Source organism: Colias croceus, chromosome 14, assembly GCF_905220415.1.
Source record: "Colias croceus chromosome 14, ilColCroc2.1".
NCBI lineage: Eukaryota > Metazoa > Arthropoda > Insecta > Lepidoptera > Pieridae > Colias > Colias croceus.
This window is the reverse complement of record NC_059550.1, coordinates 10,597,641-10,619,828: the sequence shown is the minus strand read 5'-3', so window position 1 is coordinate 10,619,828 and position 22,188 is coordinate 10,597,641. Positions and strand designations below refer to the sequence as shown.

The following is a 22,188-nucleotide window of genomic DNA, read 5'->3' as shown; positions in this document are numbered from 1 at the left end:
ATTTGACAGTTGACATTAGTGTATTTTTGTTTTCGACAGTAAAAAATTGCGATTGAGGTTATTTATCGCATTTGTTATGTAAAATTTAATAATATAAGAAAGTATAGTATAATATATACCAATATATCGTTGAAAGATGTGTGATTTATAAGCCGATATAACAAGATTATTCGATAACTCAACTCTCAAGGACGCTACGCTAATATCAATAACAAAATGTTTCGTCAGATTTTTCAAGCAACAAAGCCATTTAGAACAAAATTGGTAAGTATAATATTAATTATCAAAGATTGTGTGTGTGTTAAAAATTGTGTGTTTTTAAAGGATATCGAAAATATTAAATTAAAGTAATCTTTAGTTGTAATAATGGTACCGAATATAAAATTGATCTGTTAACTAATAACTAACTATATTTTACCTATCGTTAGATACGTGCAGTAGGCGGCAATGGTAGTGCATTCGAGAAAAATAGCGTGACCAAAGAACAGCAATTGACGGAAGTCCTAAAGCGAGCGATGCCGGGCATCACATATGTGAGCATTGAGGATATTTCTGGTGGTTGTGGAGCTATGTTTGAGGTATTCATTTATATAATTTCTTCCTATTTATTAGATAGATATGTATAAGACTAATTTCATATGTCAACAGTAATCAATTTGTAAATTAACTATCGGTAGTAAGAAATTTGTTGTTTCTGCCTGATACTGATTATTCAATTATATTTCAGATTAGCATTGAAGCAAAAGAATTTGTAGGTCTTTCAAGAGTTAAGCAACATCGCCTAGTCACAGATACCCTCAAGAGTGAAATAGCGGAGATGCACGGCATTAGAATACACACAACACCTCCAACTGAAGATAAATAAATTAAACACTTTTATTACTAAGATATTACATTATGTGTACATTATGTATGTAGGTTTTGCTTTAAAATGAAAACATAGTTGTTGAAGCTAAGAAAATAAAAATAGTTGTAACTGTTTGAAATATGTTGTTTGCTTTATTATTGCCCTCTTAGATTAAGGATTGGTCTCCGCGCGCGCGCTACGACTAGATTCTCAGTTATACATCCTTCCTCTATGGACTAGATACCGCTCCACCTAAAAACAATAGCTCCGTGAGTGCGGCAACTCAGTTCTGTAGTGTGTGTAAGGCAATTTGTAAGGACGCTAGGTGACGCTAGTGTGTATGAAGAATTGTACTGCCAGCTACATAAATTTTACCCCATAAATGGGAAATGAGCTATCTTGGAAAGAAGTTTGAAAAATATTTTTATTTCATTTTGGCCTTGCCGGGAATCGAACCCATGAACATGTGACTCAAATCCACTTGCCATTCCACTATACTATCACAAAGGTTTTTTAAAAGTAAAAAAGCGGTAATAAAAAAAATAACATATTATATTATATGAGTCAGTTAAACAAGGTTAAACAGAAATAAATTATTGTTATTATCATATTTTTTATAATATGCGTTAGTAATAGTATTGAAAAAAAAAACATTATGAATAAAATAAGTTCAAATTAAAAGTGTGTTTTTGGGATATGCAGTACGGCAACACTAAATGGCGTCGTATTTTCGTAAACAACATTTTCAAAATACAGGTGAAATATCGAATAATACGATTATTTCTGATGGTACGTGATCCCAGTGTCTTTCTTATTATTTGTTGTATTTTTTTTAAACAGTTTTATGGCACAAACAGGCATTTTACTTCAGGTTTTGTCCAAAATCTTTAGAAACTATCGGTACGCCCTCTCCACACAATGCTTGTGACACGACTGGCTCGGGTACGCCGATTTCGGCGTACTTTTAGTTGCCGCATTTTTCGAGTACGCCGGCGGTATCTAGTCGTAGCGCGCGCGGAGACCAATCCTTAATCTAAGATTGCCCTATTATTGTATATTTTTATTTTATTATCAATATTGTTGAATCTATGATAGAACAGTTTTGATACCTAATGAGATTCCTAAAACTGAGCGTTATAAAAATTAAGGGCAAAATAAAAGTATTAAATATTTACTTATAAGACTTAATTAGTAATAATTGTTGATATACCAACTTATAATGATGTCCAGGGTTTATTTATTGGTTCTGTTAAGCTTTTAAATGGCGACTGATTGTTTAACGGAATTATGGATACGTTGCAGACTGCAATAAGGATTGCAAACAAATATAAAATCACTTTAGATGGACAAAATTGTATTCTTCACCTATATTTCGTCTGATCTCAACACGATCTCAATCACATCTTGTGAAATTCTTAAACCTGTGTTTTAAACTTTGGTTTACAAGTTTTAATATACCTTGTATCCGTGTTTAAAATTTATAAAAAAGTATAATTGTCAGTTGTAAAAGATGTCAGTGTCAAACAAAACGGAGCAGCTCCTTTCAAATAACAACATGGCGCTCAACCTAGTTGTAAAAGTTCACCCTGTAGTTTTATTCCAAATTGTTGATGCTTATGAGCGTCGAAATGCCGACTCTCATCGAGTTATCGGAACCTTATTGGGTAATTACGCCTTTGATCAAAACTAAATGTTTAAAGTGGTTTCGCCGACGTCACGTCTTTACGATTGCAATTTTGTCTTTTGAGAGTTTTGTGTGAAAAAAAAGTGATTTATAGTGATATTTGTCGTAATTCTATTATAATATTAACTTGCTTTCTTTTAATTACATATCTGTGATGGGTTAAAAGTCATAAAAAACGAATAGTTTGAGGTTATATTTGTATGTTATGACTTGTAGGCACCTCGGATAAAGGAGTAGTGGAAGTGACGAACTGCTTCTGTGTGCCGCACAAGGAGCACGCCGACCAGGTGGAGGCTGAGCTCAACTATGCGATGGATGTATACGAGTTGAATCGCAGAGTCAATGCTTCAGAAAGTATAGTCGGTAAGTACTAAGTACACTTTAGTCATTCGATCGAACTCTGGTTTGTAATTGCTATGGTTGACAGTTTACTTATATAAAGATTCATTAAAGCAATAGCACTATGTATAATTATTTAATAATAGATTAAAAGTAAATATTAAGACCAATACATATTATTTTATTTTTCACTCAAGAACCATCTAGGAATTACTCTCGTTGAATACTTTTAATACCTATAACAATTATATATCAGTGTGAAAAGATGCATATGATCATAAACTACATTTTAAACTACAGTTTAGCCAAATCATACAACAAGAACAATTCCTAGATTAGTCAGTTATTGTTTCGTTAACAACCATGACAGGAAGGCCACATGACATCGTCCAACTGCAGTTACTATAATATTATCCATTCATTATGACTGTCAAATCCTGTATATAGCAATAATTACTTCATGTTTTATCCTGATAATCATAGCATGAATGGACAATGCCAAATTTAGTATGGGAAGTGGTGTCTTTTGTATTTTAAGGGCCATCAATCGATTTTTATATATAAAATAGTGTTATAAACTAAACTAAGACATGTATACCTTTAAACTCATCTATCAATGAGTTCATCATTAATCTGAACTGAGTTATGACCTTATGAAGTTTGATATTTTACATATCTTGATTTATAAGATGCTTTGCCTTTTTACAAGTTTTGTAAGAGATTGACAAAGATGGAATGAATGCGTTTTAATTATTTGTTGAAATAATTTTATTATTATTAAAATAATTTTTGTTGTGATTATATACAGATGAATAGAGAGGGATATTTAGATGGATTTTTCTTGCCTCAATGCAAAAATTAATGTAACTCTTAATGTACTACATATTACATTTGTTGTGAAGTTTTTCACTGTAATTTATTATGTTACAGATGACTTTATAGCTTAATTTATTAAATTGTAAAAAAAACAATAAATTAAAATTATTGATGTCAAGAGTCAAGACAATACTATTTTGTCCATTAACGTTACATACATTTAGTGTCTGATTCATGAATAATAATTATTATTAAAATAGTTTATTATAAAAATTTGTATCAGGGTGGTGGGCGACGGGCAACGAGGTGACGAACCACTCGTCGGTGATCCACGAGTACTACTCGCGCGAGTGCCGCGAGCCCGTGCACCTGACGGTGGACACGTCGCTGGCGGGCGCGCGCATGGGGCTGCGCGCCTACGTGTGCGTGGCGCTGGGCGTGCCGCGCGGCAAGCAGGGCTGCATGTTCACGCCCATCGAGGCGGCGCTCACGTGCTACGAGCCCGAGGTGGTCGGCCTGCAGCTGTGCCAGAAGACGCTGGGCGCGGGCGCGGCGCGGCGCCAGGTGCGGCCGGCGCGCGACCTGGCGCAGGTGGCGGACGCGGCCGGCGCGCTGGGCCAGCTGCTGGACCAGGTGCTGCGCCACGTGGAGGAGGTGGTGAGCGGCGCCGCGCCGCCCAACAACGCGGTGGGCCGCGAGCTGCTGCAGCTGGTCACCGCGCTGCCCAGCCTCGCCGCCGACAACTTCGCCGACGCCTTCGCCTCCAGCGTCAAGGACCTGCTCATGGTGCGCACCACTCCAGACATTTTTACATTTATATGCCTATGTTTATGTCAATTCTCACTTGCGAATTGTAGTTATTGCTTCTGTATAATTAATAAAATTCGCCAATATTTACTTCAGTTTTCATATCTAACTTTACCTGAAAACTGTTTTATTAAAATTTTTATACATAATTTCATTAATCCTGATCCATATAAGTAATAAATATTAATTAATATGTGAATTGTTTTCCAGGTGGTGACTCTCGCGCAACTTATCAAGACCCAATTACAACTAAACGAGAAGCTGACTCTCCTCACCTCACAGTAGAGCTGTTCCGGGTGTTTGTCTGTACAATCATATAAACAAGTGGATATTTTCGTTGCTGTCAAATTGTTGATAATCTACTGTCTACACCACTGCGCCAAACAAATCTTATTTAAGGAGATAAGCTGTAATTAAATGTTTTGTAAAATAATATTTCTTTTAATAAATAATTATTATACCATTCCAGATATTATTTTTAACTTAACTACATAACATAGATCACCCTCAATTATTCGAATATTTTTTTCAATATCAAAGCCTTAAAAGCATTGAGTAGACACCGCTTGCCTAGACATAGAAAAAAAATCAAATTTCACTTAGAACAGGATCCATTTCTTTCAAATTTAGAAAATAGCTGCTTTGTAAATTGTATAATCAGACTGCAATATTCGATACCAATAAAAATCTTTCATAAATCACCTTATTTAAAAGTACCTAAGATGCATCAATATTACTTAAAAACCTTCGACTATCTTTATCTAATCAATATAACATATACAAAGATGAAAGGTTTTTTTTATTTTATTGTTTGTACTTTTAATAAGGCTTTAAAACTATAAGACCAATTTCAACCAGTTTTCACCTATAGATATTACGACACCATGGCAAACCCAAAATGAACATTGATTGACGATTGACGAAATGTCGAAATCAATGAACTTTTATGTTAAAGAAGTTCACGAGCGGTCAGCCTATCTAAAGCTAAGCCATATAATATATAGGATGATTAAAACATTACAAATAACCAATATGACCATAGTTCAGAATGCAATTGAAATTTTTCACGTGCGATATGCCCTGCGGGCCGTGGCTTTACCCATATCGCTCTCATAAAATTGGTCATAACGTATGATAGAGATACATAATATTATTAATTATAGCCTTCGTAATGTTCCAAATCGGACCCGCAGTTCCTGAGATTAGAGCCTTACAAATTAACTTGCTTTATAATATTAGTACAGATAAAAATGAAACTTATAGGATCACTTTGTTGTCCGTCCGTCTGTCTGACAAGACCTTTTTTCTCAGGAACGCGTGAATATATCAAGCTGAAATTTATATTGAATACTTAAGTCTTAAGTCGATGGTCCCTTAAAGCTGTGATAAAACAAATTTAGCAATTTATAAGCCAACGCAATCAAAAGATACACAGCCGTTTATGCTGCAAATTTTCGCAAATTTCTACATTCGCAAGGGAATCAAAACCTACAGGATACTTCCCGTGTACACAGAATCTTGAAATTTGGTAAGAAGCTATGCCTTATTACACAGATATATTAATAATTGCGAAAAACATAAATTTTAGCGTTACAACATAATAAAAAGTAGGTTTGTTCCAGAGTCCGACTCGCACTTGGCCAATTTTTTTTATGTAACATCATAGCTTTCCGCCTGCCGCGGCCGCGCCGCTAGAGTCACGCATGCACTTCATAATAATGTCGTGTCGCACACTCTGTGGCACAGTATTAGTAGCTGTAGATATAAGTTTCGTTTTCCTTTCAGCCTAGGTATACGCATTTCTCATCAAAATCAGTTCAGTGGCTTGGTGTAAAAGCGCTTCACCGTGTCGCGACCGAGCCTTGCCCCGTGTGGCTCGATTAGACAGTATCACTACATAGTATAAAACAAAGTCGCTTCCTCTGTCCCTTTGTATGCATAAATCTTTAAAACTACGCAACGGTTTTTGATGCGGTTTTTTTTTTGTAATAGATAGAGTGATTCAAGAGGAAGGTTTTAGTACCTATATAATTTATTAGGTTTTAGACAAAGCGGGCGGAAAGCTAGTTCTATTATAATCTACACTTTTTGGACGGGGTACGGCTTTGAAATATGTGTGGATATTTTTCAACTTGTTTCCCGGCTCCGGCATGAATCGTGCTTTACACAGAGAGGACAGTTTCATTCCCATTTATGTTAGTAACTTAGTAGGAAATAGTAATCTTGTTTCATCAAGATTTTAATCGTTTGTTTTTTTTTTATAAGATCCGTCGAATGCATAAAATTGCATGGGTTTATAAAGTAAACTATTATTTTGACATCAGGTATAGATAAATACCATAGAAATCTAAATAACAAGACACATGTTATTTAGATTTCTATGATAAACTAGCGGTCCACCCCGGCTTCGCCCGTGGTACATGTTTACGTTTTCTCTACATAAGATCCATTCTCGTACTTCAAGGAATATAATAAAAAAAAGATTTATCGAAATCGGTTCAGCCGTTCTCGAGTTATGCGCTTACCAACACATTTTGCGATTGATTTTTATATATAAGATACATATTCTATACAGGGTGGTAAAAAGTAGTGATAAACTGAAGCTGGGAGGTAGAGGACTGGGCTACGATCGGAATACGATTTTTCGTATTTTCGGAGTTATTACTTTTTTTTTTCAATTTTTCACCTATCGCCGAGTACGATGAGATTTTTAATCATGGTGACGTGAATTATTGCGGTAGATGCTTGATTTTTTTTGTGTGCTATATTTGCTCGACGATAAGCAAAAATTGAAAAAACACGAAAAATCGCAAACATACCTACATGGGGTGATTCGGATAGCCCTCTAGTCCTCTACCTCCCCGCTTCAGTATATCACTACTCTTTGGGACACTGTATAATAAAAGTGAATCGCCAAAATATGTGCTTAGCGCAAAACTCGAGAACGGCTGAACCGATTTCATCAATTTTTTTTTTATAATATTCCTTGAATTGCGATAGTTCTTAGGGAGAGAATACGTAAACATGTACCATGGGCGAAGCCGGGGCGGAAGGATATTATTTTATAAAAGAGATAAATGAAAGACATGTTTTAATAAACTAATTTATTAGCAAAATGAAATTAGTTATGAAACGAATAATAATAAATTTATAATCAATTATCGAATAGTCTATACATACGATACAAAATGGAAATTAATTACATTTTTAATAATTGCTAAGAAAATTATCATGTGAAAACAACTAAAATTAATGAAAGTCAGTAATATTAAATGTGATACAAATAGAGTAATATAAATAGTTTATTAAGAGATCAAGGTACTGTTTAATTACAAACTTCACATGACTCGGAGAAACACGACAATATTATTATTCATATAAATCTTTCTAACCTTGTAAGCATTTTTATCAAATCAAAGTTATTAAAAAATTCTATATGCTACAATCATTTTGGAGTGTTTGATTAACAATTGCTCAAATACGCGGCCCACGTGGCTACGCGGCTTAAAATAATAAAAAAAATATATATCTACGACATACAAACATACACGCACACAATCAGTACATACAATAACATTTCCGTAACACACGCACGCATATGTTTGTATTCCGCCCTACGTTAAGCTACGCACTCACACGCACACGCGCTCAGTGCACACAACAATATATCCCACTCCGTACTACAACCGGCACGTGGGGACGTGACGTGGTGTGCTTGCGGTTGGTACACGCACACACGCTCAGTGTATCTCGTCCCGCTCGTCGGACGGGCGCCGCCTGCGTGTGTGTGCGCGCCACAGCCAACGCGGCGACACACGCACACCTGCACACTGCGGTAACGCGTCCGTGCTCGTGCACACTATGTAGTGCACTTCGCTGTCTTCCGTCACTTCTTCCTCCTGAAATAACATAATTTAGTTAAAAATTATCATTTGGCACAGAGCCACAAAGCCACAGTAAAAGTGAAACTTTTATAGACATTTAACCAAAATTTTCGGAATTATATTCCATTAATGGTATAAAAATTGCGTCCCTTCCTACTTAGTGGCTCATCGTCATTCATAACATTCTACCCACAGACGAAAAAGTTTGAGACGATGTAATAAAAGTATCACTTAAAACTAAAAAAAAAAAAAAACACACACACACACTTAAACTTAAGAAATCGTTGCATCGACGCCTATCCTCGATTACAGAGTTGAATTGTATCAGTCTGTCCGTATAACGTGGGTCAAAATGAAATCAATGAAATCTGAACATTACAAAAAAACATCCAGGTGAAGCTAATAAAATCACGTTAAGCACGATTTACGCTACACCGTGCCGACACCGGGAAATAACTGAAGCGATATACCGTATACGTACACATTTCAAAGCCGTGCTCCGGCCGGGCCTCGTCGAGCGTGAATCACTCGATACAAAAAGTATACAATAATGTTTGATCGAGCTCCGGACGGAGTACGGCCCGGTCGCGTCACGTAAATCGGCCTTTAAAAACATGACATTGTGTAATTAGATATTTTTGGTTTTATGGCATTCAAATGCTTTATAAATATAAATTTATAAAGAATATTTATAAATTTATATGTCGTGTAATTAATTAACGTAATCATGAACAGAGGCGGCTTGCCCTAAGGAGCGCTGGTGCAGTGAACTCCCATAAATAATTATAATAAAATCATACTCCTTAATTTCATTATTAATATTAATTATTACTATTTAAAATCAATCGTAAAAAAAACTATCGGCAATACCAATGAATATATCCATCATTCCATCATCCCATACACCTGTAGGTATAATACTGTAGGTATTATAAAACGCGCGTAGCGGAGCGCTCACGATTGCGCTCCAATGAAAAAATATTTAGTACATTTTCTAATACGAAATCCAATAGGAGTGAAAGAGATAGTTTTGTCAGAGTCCTGCGCGTGAAACAGAAGATTTTCTATGAAAAAATAGCAAAATTCGGAGCGCCGCTCCCGCAAACGTTGCCGGTTCGTTTTTACCGCGCGCCCTGGCACCTGGTGCGCGATGTTGCCTGTATAAACAAACACTCTAGTCAACTTGACTGCACGCGCGCGAATGTATATTCGGGAATTTTCTAATTAAAATCATAAGATACGTGTTGACTGTTGAAATAGCCTGTAGTTATCAGTATTACTTGTGAGTGTTAAAATGGACAATTATAATGTGGCGTTCATTAAAAAGTGTGTTAAAACGTTACAAATTCGGCTTGAATTGAAAGCTAAGGGACCGCCACGGCCTGAACTTGACCTTACGCAAAAATGTACGACAAAAACGAAAGCATATACGCGTGTGTTTAAATCCGAACAATATGTGAAAACACCGTGGTTGTGTGGTTGTGATGAACATGAAAGCAACAAACTATTTTGTTTTCCGTGTCTATTATTTGAAGCGGGCGCGGCCGGCGGAGGTGAGAGTGCTTGGACTGAAACGGGCGTTGACGACTTAGCTCATCTTTCAATCAAGATGAAAAAACATTCACAATCTCGGTACCATTTGTTGAATGAACTGCAATTGGCGTCTATCGGACGACAAGACATTCGTAAAGCATTAGATTCCGCGTACCGAAAGTCAATACGCGAGTTCAATGACCGTGTCGATGAAAACAGACATATTTTACGAAGCTTAATAGATTGTGTCAAGTTATAGATATTATTGCACACCAAAAAGAAAGACGTATGCATTTCCTTTATAAGTAATTTTTTTATTAAATTGTACTGATTTACACCATGTATTTTCAGTGTTTTATTTCAAGTGAACACCCATAAAATTTTGTCACGAGCCGCCTCTGATCATGAAGCAGTGCAATAGTTACCGTGAGCAGCTCCCCGCCGTACGCGCGCACGTGCCGCCGCAGCAGCCCCACATCGTGCCCCGCGCGCTGCACCTCGCCGCACACCACGAACGTGTAGCCCTCCAGGAAGCTCGGCAACAGCTAAACGTTACACGTGCTTATAACATGAGATCATTTTTGAGGAACGTCGACTAGAACACCACCGCAGATTTATATAAACAAAAAAAAAAAAAAATTAGACTGTACGGCTCAGGAACAGTAGGGACGCTTCTGACGCTTTATGATGCGTAACTACATAAACATCATCTGATGCATCGCGCTCCTGATTGTGTGGAGACGTGTTTGTGTGGTAGCGCGATGTAAAGGCGTGTCAGATGCAGTGGCGTGCCTAGGGTGTAAGGACTGGGCAAGCCCAAATTTTTCGAAGTGTTTGCTGGGTACCTATGTTCGTTATAAAACTTATAAAAAATGTGAACATACCGAATCAAATCTTCTAAATCTTCACGCGCGCCCGCAAACAGTTGAGTCAAACGTTTACCATTACAATCATATTAAAATCTATATCTATAAATTATATAAAACTGTATGACATTATATTATTATAAAATATTGTACAGATCATTTATATTCTAATTCAAAACGCCGATCTTTCTGAAGGAAATATTTTATAATATCGGAATAGAAGTAGGTACCTACTTAGGTGATTGTTTTAATTCAATTAACAGCTCTTTCTCAATGACAGTCATTGTTAATTCAGAAAGGCGTTCTTGGCCTTGTGTATTTCTTAAATACGTAATTACGTACCTATGAATTCGATTTAACGCTGAGAAAGCACGCTCCGTGGAAGAACTACCTACTAGCAAGAATCGTAAATACCAAAATATGTGCAAGCTTCATCAGAAGGCTTCTTCTAACCAATTCATTAAATCGATTAATTCGTAAACATTACAATTAAAATTTGGTTTATGTGACTTACTGCACAAATCGGGAGTTGGTTTTAATGAAGAAATTTATTGTTGTTTTACAGTAAAGTTTAATGATTTTACCTTTCCCCGCTGAGCACAAAGCAAACCATCACAATTTACAATACAATCTGTGTCGCGACACTTATTTTATCACAAAATTCGAAAAACTTAACCTAAATTACACCGGTATAATCACGCGCTAAACTATACTAACAATAATATTCACGACGTTCGTTCGCGCGACGCGCAATCGTAACTATCTTCACACTGTTAAAGCCCGGCTTTGTTGGCCATATAAATTGCTATAGAATTCTATAGATAGGTATGTAGCTACTTCAACGAAATTTCATACGTTAGAAGAGATAAGCGCAAAGCCCGGTAAAAGCCCACGAGTGCAAGCGAGAAAACTATATGTCACTCAAGAAGGACACCGCACTGTTTATACAAAGTACGACCTTATTTAGATAGCAAGAAGGATGAAATTAAAAAGTTTGACTCGAATTCGACATTGTTTGAAGGTTAGTTTTCATTGAATTTCGGAGCAAATTTTGAATTGCTCGTTGCGCGCGAATATTCAAAAGTGAATTTGGGTATTTTCCTGTCTCGTAGCGAATTCCTTAGGCAAGCCGGGCTTTTCGGCTTGTATGAACGTACCGCCACTGGTCAGATGATGTTTATGTAGTAATGCATCATAAAGCGTCAGAAGACATGTTTGTGTGGTAGCGCGATGCGTCAGATGATGTTTATATAGTAACGCATCATAAAGCGTCAGAAGACGTGTTTGTGTGGTAGCGCGATGCGTCAGATGATGTTTATATAGTAACGCATCATAAAGCGTCAGAAGACGTGTTTGCGTGTAGTAGCGCGGTATAGGCTCGTCAGACCATTTGCGTGCGCCTATTTATAATATATTATGTAACTCAAAAAATTGTGCTATAGCTTTCCATTAGTAGAAGAACTGTCATAGGTAAAGTAATACACATATAATATATTGTATTTACACATTTTTTTTTACAGAAAAACCTACCAATAAAGCACAGTAAAAATATATAAAAAAGTACAACTTTTATACCTTAGTCTTATCAAGTCCAATCTGTCTGTTCGTACGTTCTTCGGGCTCAGTGTCGTCACTGTCGTCGTCATGCAAAGTGATGTTCCCCTTCACACGCTCGTCACACACGAAGCTCACGTCAGAGTCACTGGCCTCCGTCTGTTTGTCTGTTTGTTCCTTTTCTTGTTTCGTGTGTTGTGTGTCTCTCTTCGCTTGTTCCTGCCTCACTTGCTCGATCTCGTCTTCCGTGTCTGCGTCTGAAATAAGTTAAATAGTAGATTGGTATTAATGTGATCTATAAAAACTGTAGACAACGTTTTCACTCAGAACAAAAGTGTGGTAGCGCGGTATAGACGCGTCAGACAACGTGTGTGCGCGTGTTTGTATGTGGGAGCGCGTCAGACGATGTGTGATCACGTGTGAGATTTAGTGATAGTTTGGTAAACAGATGTCAAGCATATTATGTGTGTGGATGGATATAAATCTGTTGCTTATATCACCCGTAAGCATTAAGTACAACAACTCACCACTATCCGGCGCAACCCCCGCCGCACCAGGCTTACTCCCCCCTTCCTCACCCCCATCATCATCATCATATTGTGTGTACCCCCCCTTTGGCGGCGCCACATACAAGTGCGGCTCGGTGGCGAACCATGGCTCGGGCAGGCGACGCCGCGCGGCACAGCACTGCTCCAGCCACTCGCCCTTCACCGCGAAGCAGGGCGTGTCGGCGGAGCGGACCGCCTTCAGCTTGGGCGTGTTGGGGAACGCGCAGCTGCCGAGTTGTTGTTATACGTTATTGGCATTGAGATATACATATGGAGACGACACCGCCTACATCACTTATGTTCCGCTCAACATACGCCATATGGCGTAACTGCACGCTCATTTTTTATTTGTTTTAAAGTGAAACGCATCAAATATGCCTTCGTGTGTGTTACGATATTGCACAAATAATACAAATAATACGGAAAAGTGCAAAGGAATAACTTTCATCGGTAAGTACCTAACTAGATAATAATTTTTATAACTTAGTTAGAGCAAAAAATGGCGCACAGATTTTGTTCGTGGTGTCTCCTCCATACGTAGTAATATAATCTCAATGGTTATTGGTAACATTTTTTTATGATTAGCTGAGTGATTACGGTTAAAATGGTCATAAAGTAGAAATTCATAGATGTTGTTTCAAATATTGAAATGACAGGATATAAAAAAAAAGAAAAACTTCATTACACATTAAAAAATTCTTCACTCGAGCTAAAAATAATCTAATATATCTAATTATATTATAAAGGCGAAAGTTTGTGTGGATGTATGGATGTTTGTTACTCTTTCACGTAAAAACTACTGAACCGATTACAATGAAATTTAGCACACATATAGAGGGTAACTTGGATTAACACATAGGATAGTTTTTATCCCGGAAATCCCACGGGAACGGGAACTATGCGGGTTTTCCTTTGCAAACGCGGGCGAAGCCGCGGGCGGAAATCTAGTAATATATAAATTAAAGTTAAACCAGAGCAACATCACTGTACTACTCAAAGCTCACATGAGATGCGTGCAGTCCCTTGTGTAGTCGGGTCTGTACTGCGCGCCGAGCCGCAGGGCGAGCTCGCGCAGGGCTCCGCGCCGCGGGTGCACGTAGCCGCTGAGGGCCAGCACCGTGCCCGCTAGGATTTGCCCTATATCGCTGCATACTGACCCAGGCCGGAGGGCACCTGGAATTATATAATTTATGGTTTAGAATTAAAATAATATGTAAAAAGTGGGAAGATAACTTAAAATATTAAATACAATATACGTGACCTAAAACAGATCCCTGCGGAACACCAATGTTGATAAAAACACCGCCAGATCTTTGTCCATTTACAACAACGGTTTGTATCCTTATCTGAAGATATTAATTATTAAACTATGAGGTTCTTTGCAGAATCTTTTAATTTCATAGTGATTGAGTTTCCGCCATAAAGTGGCATGGTCAACTAAGTCAAATGCTTTGGAAAAATCACAAGACGTTTTTTTTATGCTTCGTAGTATTTTATGTAAAATGACTTAGACAATTATAAAATATACTGTTCAAATCTATATCTGTACTAATATTATAAAGCTGAAGAGTTTGTTTGTTTCTTTGAACGCGCTAATCTCGGGAACTACTGGTCCGATTTGATAAATTATTTCAGTGTTAGATAGCCCATTTATCGAGGAAGGTTATAGGCTATATATCATCACACTACGACCAACAGGAGTGGAGCCACGGGGGTGAAACCGCGCGGAGCAGCTAGTTCTATATAATTTTAAAACATCTAATAAAATATGGTCTTATGTTAATAAAAGATTTTCGATTTATGAAATACCTCTGTTTAACTGATAGCAAAATATCTAATTGTATTACGTTTTCAAAGAAAAGTACCATGAACAGTAAATTATAGAATAACCCGGTTTTCTAAAATAACTCACCGTTATTATTTTCAACTTTCTTGCGCTTACGTGTTTCGTCTCTGTCATCACTTTTGTCCCTCTTCATCTTGTTCGCGTCATTCCTTTTATTAACATTTAAATCTTTATCTTTGCTTTCGTTGGTCGAGTCTCGTTTCCTTTTTTTGGAACTACTTGCACCATCAACAACATCTCTCATACTTTCATTCAATTCTTTGTCAATTTCGTTTGATAAATCTTTCATACGTTCATTGGTTGTTTTTCTTTTAGGTTCATTTGTTTTCTGTCTATTTATCTCTTCTTTACTCTTTTCATCTTTACGTTTTTGTACTATTCTGTCAATTCTTCCATGTGGCTGATCATCGTCGTCAGTATACATCAGACTATCTCTTTGTCTGTTTGTTTGGTCGCTGTCTGATTTTTTAGCGCTGTTTTTGTGTCGCGCTTCACATGTCTTTGATATAGGTGTTTTGGTCAATTTAGTGGCAGAGTCAGAGATATTTTTTAAAGCATTTGATGACGCTTGTCTTATTTGAGCATCTGAAATAAGATGAAGACATATATATTTGTGACTATCTTTTAATTAGAAATTATGCACAGAATCATGTTGATGTAAAAATGCAAATTTTAGTTAAGAATTTTTCGTTCCACGCCTCATGTACGCGTATGGTATATATACATATATTAGTACAAATCTCATTCAAAGAAAACTGTATTAAATTAAAAAAAAATGAAATGACACAAATACTTAACTATTATTTTTACTTTGCACAATTTGTGAACAACCTGTAATCATCATAACATGGACAGCACATGCACCTAACTTACCAGTACTTTCCGTAGCCCGATGTTTCGCAAACAGTTCCCCCGGCTTGAACTCGTCCTCGTCAGACGAGAGACCGTCCAGAGCGAACATTCTGTTGGGGATGGCTTTAACTGGCTGCTCTGTTGTATTCTCTGTTATTGGTGCTGCTGGGTTGCCGTCAGCTTCCGGGGAATAGATGTGGATGAATGAGAGGCCGTACTGGAAATGTAATAATAAATATTTGAAAATTTAACTGGATTAGAGAACTTAATAGTATCAATAGTGCTAGTAGTTGTAATATAAAGGCTATAGTTTAATAGTATACTGTATAACACAAAGTTTGTATAACACAATCTGAACATTGTAATGTTTTTGTCTTAAATAAAAAATAAAATATAACACTTTTTACTGAGGTTGCATTCTTATGCAAATTTTTTGCTAGCAGAAAAATTTTAAGTAGTTGTTATGTTTATTCATAATTTCTCTCTACTAAATTATTAACTAGACTGGAGCAACTATGAATAGAAATACAGTTCGATTAAAACTTAATGGCGGTTCCGAAGTTAGGTGCAGGTGTGAGCACAAGTCCTATGACGTCCCGCTAATACCTAAAATTGTTTCTGCGCATCGGATCGTACGATTTTACGAGCCGCCATTAAGTTTGAATCGTACTGTCTATTTATAACTTCAGAATAGATTGTTATCATGAACATACAAATATATACATTATATAGTTATAGAAGTAATTATAACTAATACAAGCCCACGCACCTGACAATGCTTATTATAGGGCTGCGAGCACACCACCCTCAGTCGATCCCACCGCTGTGCCCGTGCCGCGCTGAGCTGGTCCGCACTGAAGGTACGAACTCTCTCAGCCGCCCCGCGCCGCGCCTCGCCCGGCGCCACCAGCACGCAGCTGGGGACCAACACCTGCCGCACTTGTACCACACCCAGTACATACAACACTTAACAAACCCACGGTATAGGGCTTTATATATCTGTCCCCACAAGATTACAATATTCCCGCTAGTTTGTAATCTGGAGAAAAAATTCGTCCTCTCACAATGCTTTAAAGCTATCCTACTACCCTATCCTATCCTACTAATATTATAAATGCGAAAGTTTGTGAAGATGGATGTATATGTATGTATGTATGTTTGTTACTCTTTCACGCAAACACTACTGAACAGATTACAGTTAAATTTAGCACACATATAGAGGGTAACTTGGATTAACACATAGGATAGGTTTTATCTGGGAAATCCTACGAGAACAGGAACTATGCGGGATTTCCTTTAAAAACGCGGGCAAAGCCGCGTAGTGATTAAGCTAATAATGCTATAAATTGCAAGAAATTGTTACTGCTCGCGATTTTTCGTCAGATTACAATCATGTTACGTTATTATCTTTATATTGTATGTATATTTTAATGTAATAAATGTATATTTTTTAATCTGTTGTTTAATTTCACCTCTCCAGATTTGCTTGTTGCCTACCTCACCTTACCCTCTTATATCATTATTATACATTTATTATAATGTCTTTTACAATTACGTTCAAACAAGAAATATCTGAAATGTCTATTATAGATACCTCAAATGGATCGTTAGGTTTCTCAGAGAGGCCCACCAGAACCTCCACCAGGGATGCTTGATAGGCGCCAATGTGAACTGACTGGATCTGAAATTAGTTTGTAAAACTGTATGTAGTATGGTAATACATCCTACTCATATTATAATACATCCTACTCATATTATAATACATCCTACTCATATTATAAATATATAATGAAAGTAAGAATGTTGAGACTTTTTCAAATAATAAGAATATACTTAGGATACTTTTTGTCTAAAATTTTGAAAAATTTAATTACAATCTGAGCAGACTTGGGGCGAACAGCTATTATTAATAAATATAATTCGACTGACCGGTTGGCTTAGTTGGTAGTGGCCCTGCCTTCCAAGACAGAGGTTGTGGGTTCAATTCCCACCCGGAGCAAATATTTGTGTGATGAACATAGATGTTTGCTCTGTGTCTGGGTGTTAATTATCTATATAAGTATTTATTTAAAAATTATATATGTATGTTTATCAGCCACCTGGTTTCCATAACACAAGCGAAAGATTAGTATGGGATCAGATTGTGCCGTGTGTGAAAATTGTCCTGAAATATTTATTTATAACTAGCTTTCCACCCGCAGCTTCGCCCGCGCAGTCAAAGAAAAACCCGCATAGTTCCCGTTCACGTGGGATTTCTCATTTCCGGGATAAAACCTATCCTATTTCCCGGGGTAAAAAGTAGCCTGTGTCCTTTCTCGGGTATCAAAATATCTCTATACCAAACTTTATGCAAATTGGTTCAGTAGTTAAGGCGTGATTGAGTAACAGACAGACAGACAGAGTTACTTTCGCATTTATAATATGGATTCACTAAGTATATTATGTACAATACAAGTAAGGTACATATTAGTACTTAAAATATACTTAACTATTAACATTTTTGAGATTTTATCTATCTATTTAGTGACTCTTTTTCTCTTAGAATTCAACAGTAGCACAGTACCTGTACAGCTTTAGCCAGCTGCAGCACCACAGAGCAAGATGGTTCCCATTTGCTGCATAACCACTTCTTCTTGCTGATCTCCCATGCTAGCAAGTTGCTCGCTGGATTGTTCTAAAAATTAAAAAGATAAAAATTTGTCAAGTGTAAATAGTAAATACTATTTAATGTACCAATAAAAGGTTACACAAAAATTGTATGATGTTATGATGATGAATAAATTAAATCAAAGGGCACAATTTCATTGGTTGGTAACTCTGTATACAGCATGACAGTTACAAGTTGATACATGTGTTTGTAAAACCGTCTGCGGGGATTTCCCAATTGATATAAAATTATAAAAAAACACTAAATTATAGCAGCTCCAATTAGAATTTGTAAATGAATTCTGTATCTTTACAACAAAACTGATTGATAAGAATTTGTATTTGAAAACAAGTGTTTTCTGCTTTGGTTTATATAGTTATATTTGCTAACAAGCAAAAATAAACAATGATGGAGTTTCTAATACCTAAATCCATGACTACTGAGCTGAGAGACACCTATCTCCTATATAGTTGTATGTAATTTGGTTTCCTGTACTTATATGTAATTTTATGAACTACCTATTTTCCTTATAATTTTATATAACCTATAATTTTTTATAAATAAAACATAATATGGTTTTATATTTGTTTTTGTAATTAATTTTAAGTATAATTTTCTATCGTTATAAAACCCAATAATTATTTATAAAAATATCATAACATACGGGATCTTCACTGCTAAAACTGACGACATAGTCCAATTTTACTCGCGGCATTCTGAGTTCAAATGTAATTGAAAATTTTATTGAATTAAAACTAGGTATGAGTGTTTATTTCAAAAAATAATACAAGTATTCATATTTAAGATAACAGCAGAGGTTTAATTTAAACATTTATCATTTTATGTATCGTCACGTCGATTTCAAAATTCAAATTCAAATTCTACAAATCAAAACATTGTGCTATGGACAATTTGTCAGTGTCAATGTTATCACCAAACCATTGACGGAAGTCGTAAACACTATAAAGACGCGTTCTTAAATCTGACAAAAAAAGCTAAGTTTCAGTTTTTTAGTACGACTACGACAAAACCAAAGAGTATAATGTATAATAGGGCATAGAGAGCCCTCTTGAAGCATATGAAGGCCAACCTATTTGACTTTGACTGGCGACAATGAGCCCTCTGGATTTTGGGGTTAGAACTAATTCCATATACCTACATACATATATACGTTAATATACATAGGTAGTAGGTATATTTTTTTTATCACTACTCTTCTATAAATAACGACGCAATTTAATTTGAATAATCATTTCAGGCAAAAATAATGTGCCTGGAATAAATGCTCACATATTATATTTGCGTCGTTATTGAAATAGGAGAGCGATATTGTTTCAGAGAATACCTACAACTGATTTATTATCATTTATTTTCAACATTTTAGAAATAAGACTAAGATCTAAAGATCTAAATGATTACAAAATGGATGGTTTTTAAAGATTTAGGTGATTTAAAAAAAAAACTTTTCAGTTGTAATAATTACAAGATAATTAGCTTATATAATTAGTATTTATATTAGTTTCATTATATGAATATAAATACGGAGTCTTTAAAAATGAGATATTTGGAAGTGCTAAATAGGTATAATTCAGTCAAATTTCTTAAAACAAATTGAAGTACTTACTAAGGATAATGAAGAAAACGACAATAAAAGAAATAAGTTCTTTATTTTTTAAATGCTTTCACATATTGTAATATTACATATTTTTAAGTACTTATCTAAAAAAAAACTGTCCGTGCACATAATTTTCAGTAAAACGTTTTGAAAGCCTGAACGTAGGGCTCGATTCAACGCACTTTCACCACACTTTCACGAGAACTATAAACTTCACACGATTATCAACAAAATGAACTAATTAAGTAATTTTAACGTAAATAAACTTCACCGTTCACGTATAGTCGCCGCCATTTTATGACAGAATTATCAAATACAAATTACAAAAAAAAAGTTAGTCAATGTTACCAATTAATAAATCATATTTAACACTTTTCATGTAAATTAAATAAGACGTTTTCAGTATTTTATTTAGTTAGACGCACTATTTTTTTATGTAAAATATTTTCCTGAATAATTATAGTTCTAGATAAGATAGGTACTGAATTAAAAATCTGAGATTATTGTTCTAATTCATTTAAACTTTGAATAAAGAAAGGTTTTCATTTGCCTTATTTTACTGCATTGATTTCATATAGGACAACACTGAGAAGCTTTCAGAAGATGTTGCAAGTTTATTAATTTGATACCATATGAAGCGATTGAAATCGCAAAATTATTTATTGGAATTTGAAAAAAAGTAAGACATGCATTCGATCTATTAAAATAAAACAATGTTTAAAGAATAATTTCCATTTATTTAAATATCTTTATTCACTTTGCAAAAACTTCGGAAAGTGCGATGCCATCTTTTGGGGATTTAATATAAACTTATTTAAATAAGTTTTTACTCGCCAAAGTATAGATCGCGTGGCTTTCTTTAATAAATGTCAGTTTGTTCTAAGTGTCCCCCCCCTGGACAAAACAAGGTGGATGTTCCGACCGTCCCTCCATACATTTTTGATTACCTCTAAACACTTAACACAGACACTATTTCTTTAAAACTAATCATTTTATCACTTCTCTATAATGAAATGTGTGCGCGTTCGACCTTTTTAATCAATAATTTACAATATTTACTTAGAAAAACAACAGTAAAATACCGGAAAAATTTGACACTTCTACAGTAGTGTGCGTGACTTTTGCCAAGCGAAACACGACATAAAGCACGACATCTAGCGCATAGACTATATACTTATTACAGATCTAGCGCGTCAATGTCTAAACGAAAGGCGATGTTTAGACATAAGACGCGCTAGATGTCGTGCATTCGCGTTCGTTATCTTATACATAATGAGCATAATTCTAATAAATCAAAGTTCTGTGTAAAAATTGAGTAATTTCATTTCCAATCGTTCAAAGAAAATAACAATAAAATAAAATAAAACTAATGACCTTAGAAACTATGTTTTTTTTTGTAAACAATTTATTACTCATTATTGTTCGTCCGTCGTAGGTCTGTAAACTGTATTGTACACTGAAGGTAAATGGTACTGTAGGTACTTTAGGTTTAGTTCGGCGTCGTCGTCGGCTTGATATAAATTACATTCTTGATTTCATTGACACGCGCTATGATTTGCGCGCGGAATTTCTTGTGTTGTGAATTTATTTTTGTATGCTATGCATTTTAATTGATTCAAATTGCAATGTTTCTCTAGTATGCATTTGAGACTATATTGTAAATTGTAATAATTGATCGTGGGTATAGTAATTAATTATTCTAATAACGCAATTAGTAATATATGTATTTTCGGTGGGATTCAAAACAAAAAATTGGCCCGTGATTTTTATGAAATTTCACCACATTGCAAATCACATCAATCATAGTTCATACACATGTATGACGAAAGTGATTAGTATTGTGGCTAACATTGACTCATCAGTTCATCACTGAAACCAGTGATAAATCAGTACCTATATCATATTGTGTTTGAATATTTTTAAACAATGATATAAGTATACAATTATTATAAATCGGTAAACTATCAAAGTAATCACAAACTTGCAAACATTGGTAAAATGTCCAGTAGTTTATGAGCCTATTCATTACAATCAAACAAACAAACAAAGTTTTCCTCTTTATAATATTAGTGTAGACAAACACTATGAATACGATCACGAATGCAAATTCGGGGATTTTCTAATTATTGCTAAATAATAATTGAATTCGTTTTGAAATACTCTATAATTTTTAGTGTATAAATATTAAATAGACATTTATAATGTGGTGCTCATTTTTTTTGTACTGCTAACGCTATTGTAGGTACCTATTTTCGTTGTTTTATTTCAAGTGAACACGGCCATACAATTTTGTCACGAGCCGCCTATGATTGTAGGTACTTTTGTTAGGCTCCTTCGTCGTCCGCGTCGC

At 35.7% G+C, this 22,188-nt stretch overlaps 3 protein-coding genes across 3 annotated transcripts; 2 read left to right on the top strand and 1 right to left on the bottom strand.

The window, feature by feature from the left end:
* Window positions 1-24: 24 nt before the first annotated feature.
* On the top strand, window positions 25-986 carry LOC123697281 (bolA-like protein 3). The gene is made up of 3 exons (XM_045643748.1): window positions 25-264; window positions 429-578; window positions 728-986. Exons 1-3 carry the CDS (start codon window positions 217-219, stop codon window positions 863-865), a joined length of 336 nt encoding a protein of 111 aa, XP_045499704.1. The 5' UTR covers window positions 25-216; the 3' UTR covers window positions 866-986.
* Window positions 987-2,360: 1,374 nt separating this feature from the next.
* Window positions 2,361-4,961, top strand: LOC123697455 (eukaryotic translation initiation factor 3 subunit F). The gene is made up of 4 exons (XM_045643978.1): window positions 2,361-2,511; window positions 2,748-2,894; window positions 3,970-4,472; window positions 4,704-4,961. Exons 1-4 carry the CDS (start codon window positions 2,403-2,405, stop codon window positions 4,776-4,778), a joined length of 834 nt encoding a protein of 277 aa, XP_045499934.1. The 5' UTR covers window positions 2,361-2,402; the 3' UTR covers window positions 4,779-4,961.
* A 2,627-nt stretch (window positions 4,962-7,588) lies between these two features.
* On the bottom strand, window positions 7,589-19,131 carry LOC123697615 (DNA repair protein XRCC1). The gene is made up of 11 exons (XM_045644158.1): window positions 18,888-19,131; window positions 18,140-18,250; window positions 17,171-17,257; window positions 16,346-16,507; window positions 15,598-15,793; window positions 14,791-15,309; window positions 13,883-14,051; window positions 12,858-13,105; window positions 12,352-12,587; window positions 10,336-10,455; window positions 7,589-8,392 (listed from the first exon to the last, which is right to left on the bottom strand). Exons 1-11 carry the CDS (start codon window positions 18,936-18,938, stop codon window positions 8,234-8,236), a joined length of 2,058 nt encoding a protein of 685 aa, XP_045500114.1. The 5' UTR covers window positions 18,939-19,131; the 3' UTR covers window positions 7,589-8,233.
* Window positions 19,132-22,188: the final 3,057 nt, after the last annotated feature.

Bases quoted from the DNA above. Each gene is read 5' to 3' on its own strand.
- LOC123697281 (XM_045643748.1), top strand. From the start codon at position 217: ATGTTTCGTCAGATTTTTCAAGCAACAAAGCCATTTAGAACAAAATTG. The intron at 265-428 runs GTAAGTATAATA...ACCTATCGTTAG, and splicing joins AGCCATTTAGAACAAAATTG to ATACGTGCAGTAGGCGGCAA. The intron at 579-727 runs GTATTCATTTAT...ATTATATTTCAG, and splicing joins GTTGTGGAGCTATGTTTGAG to ATTAGCATTGAAGCAAAAGA.
- LOC123697455 (XM_045643978.1), top strand. From the start codon at position 2,403: ATGGCGCTCAACCTAGTTGTAAAAGTTCACCCTGTAGTTTTATTCCAA. The intron at 2,895-3,969 runs GTAAGTACTAAG...AATTTGTATCAG, and splicing joins TGCTTCAGAAAGTATAGTCG to GGTGGTGGGCGACGGGCAAC. The intron at 4,473-4,703 runs GTGCGCACCACT...ATTGTTTTCCAG, and splicing joins GCGTCAAGGACCTGCTCATG to GTGGTGACTCTCGCGCAACT.
- LOC123697615 (XM_045644158.1), bottom strand. From the start codon at position 18,938: ATGCCGCGAGTAAAATTGGACTATGTCGTCAGTTTTAGCAGTGAAGAT. The intron at 17,258-18,139 runs GTACTGTGCTAC...AACTAATTTCAG, and splicing joins AGCTGGCTAAAGCTGTACAG to ATCCAGTCAGTTCACATTGG. The intron at 15,310-15,597 runs GTAAGTTAGGTG...ATCTTATTTCAG, and splicing joins TCGGGCTACGGAAAGTACTG to ATGCTCAAATAAGACAAGCG.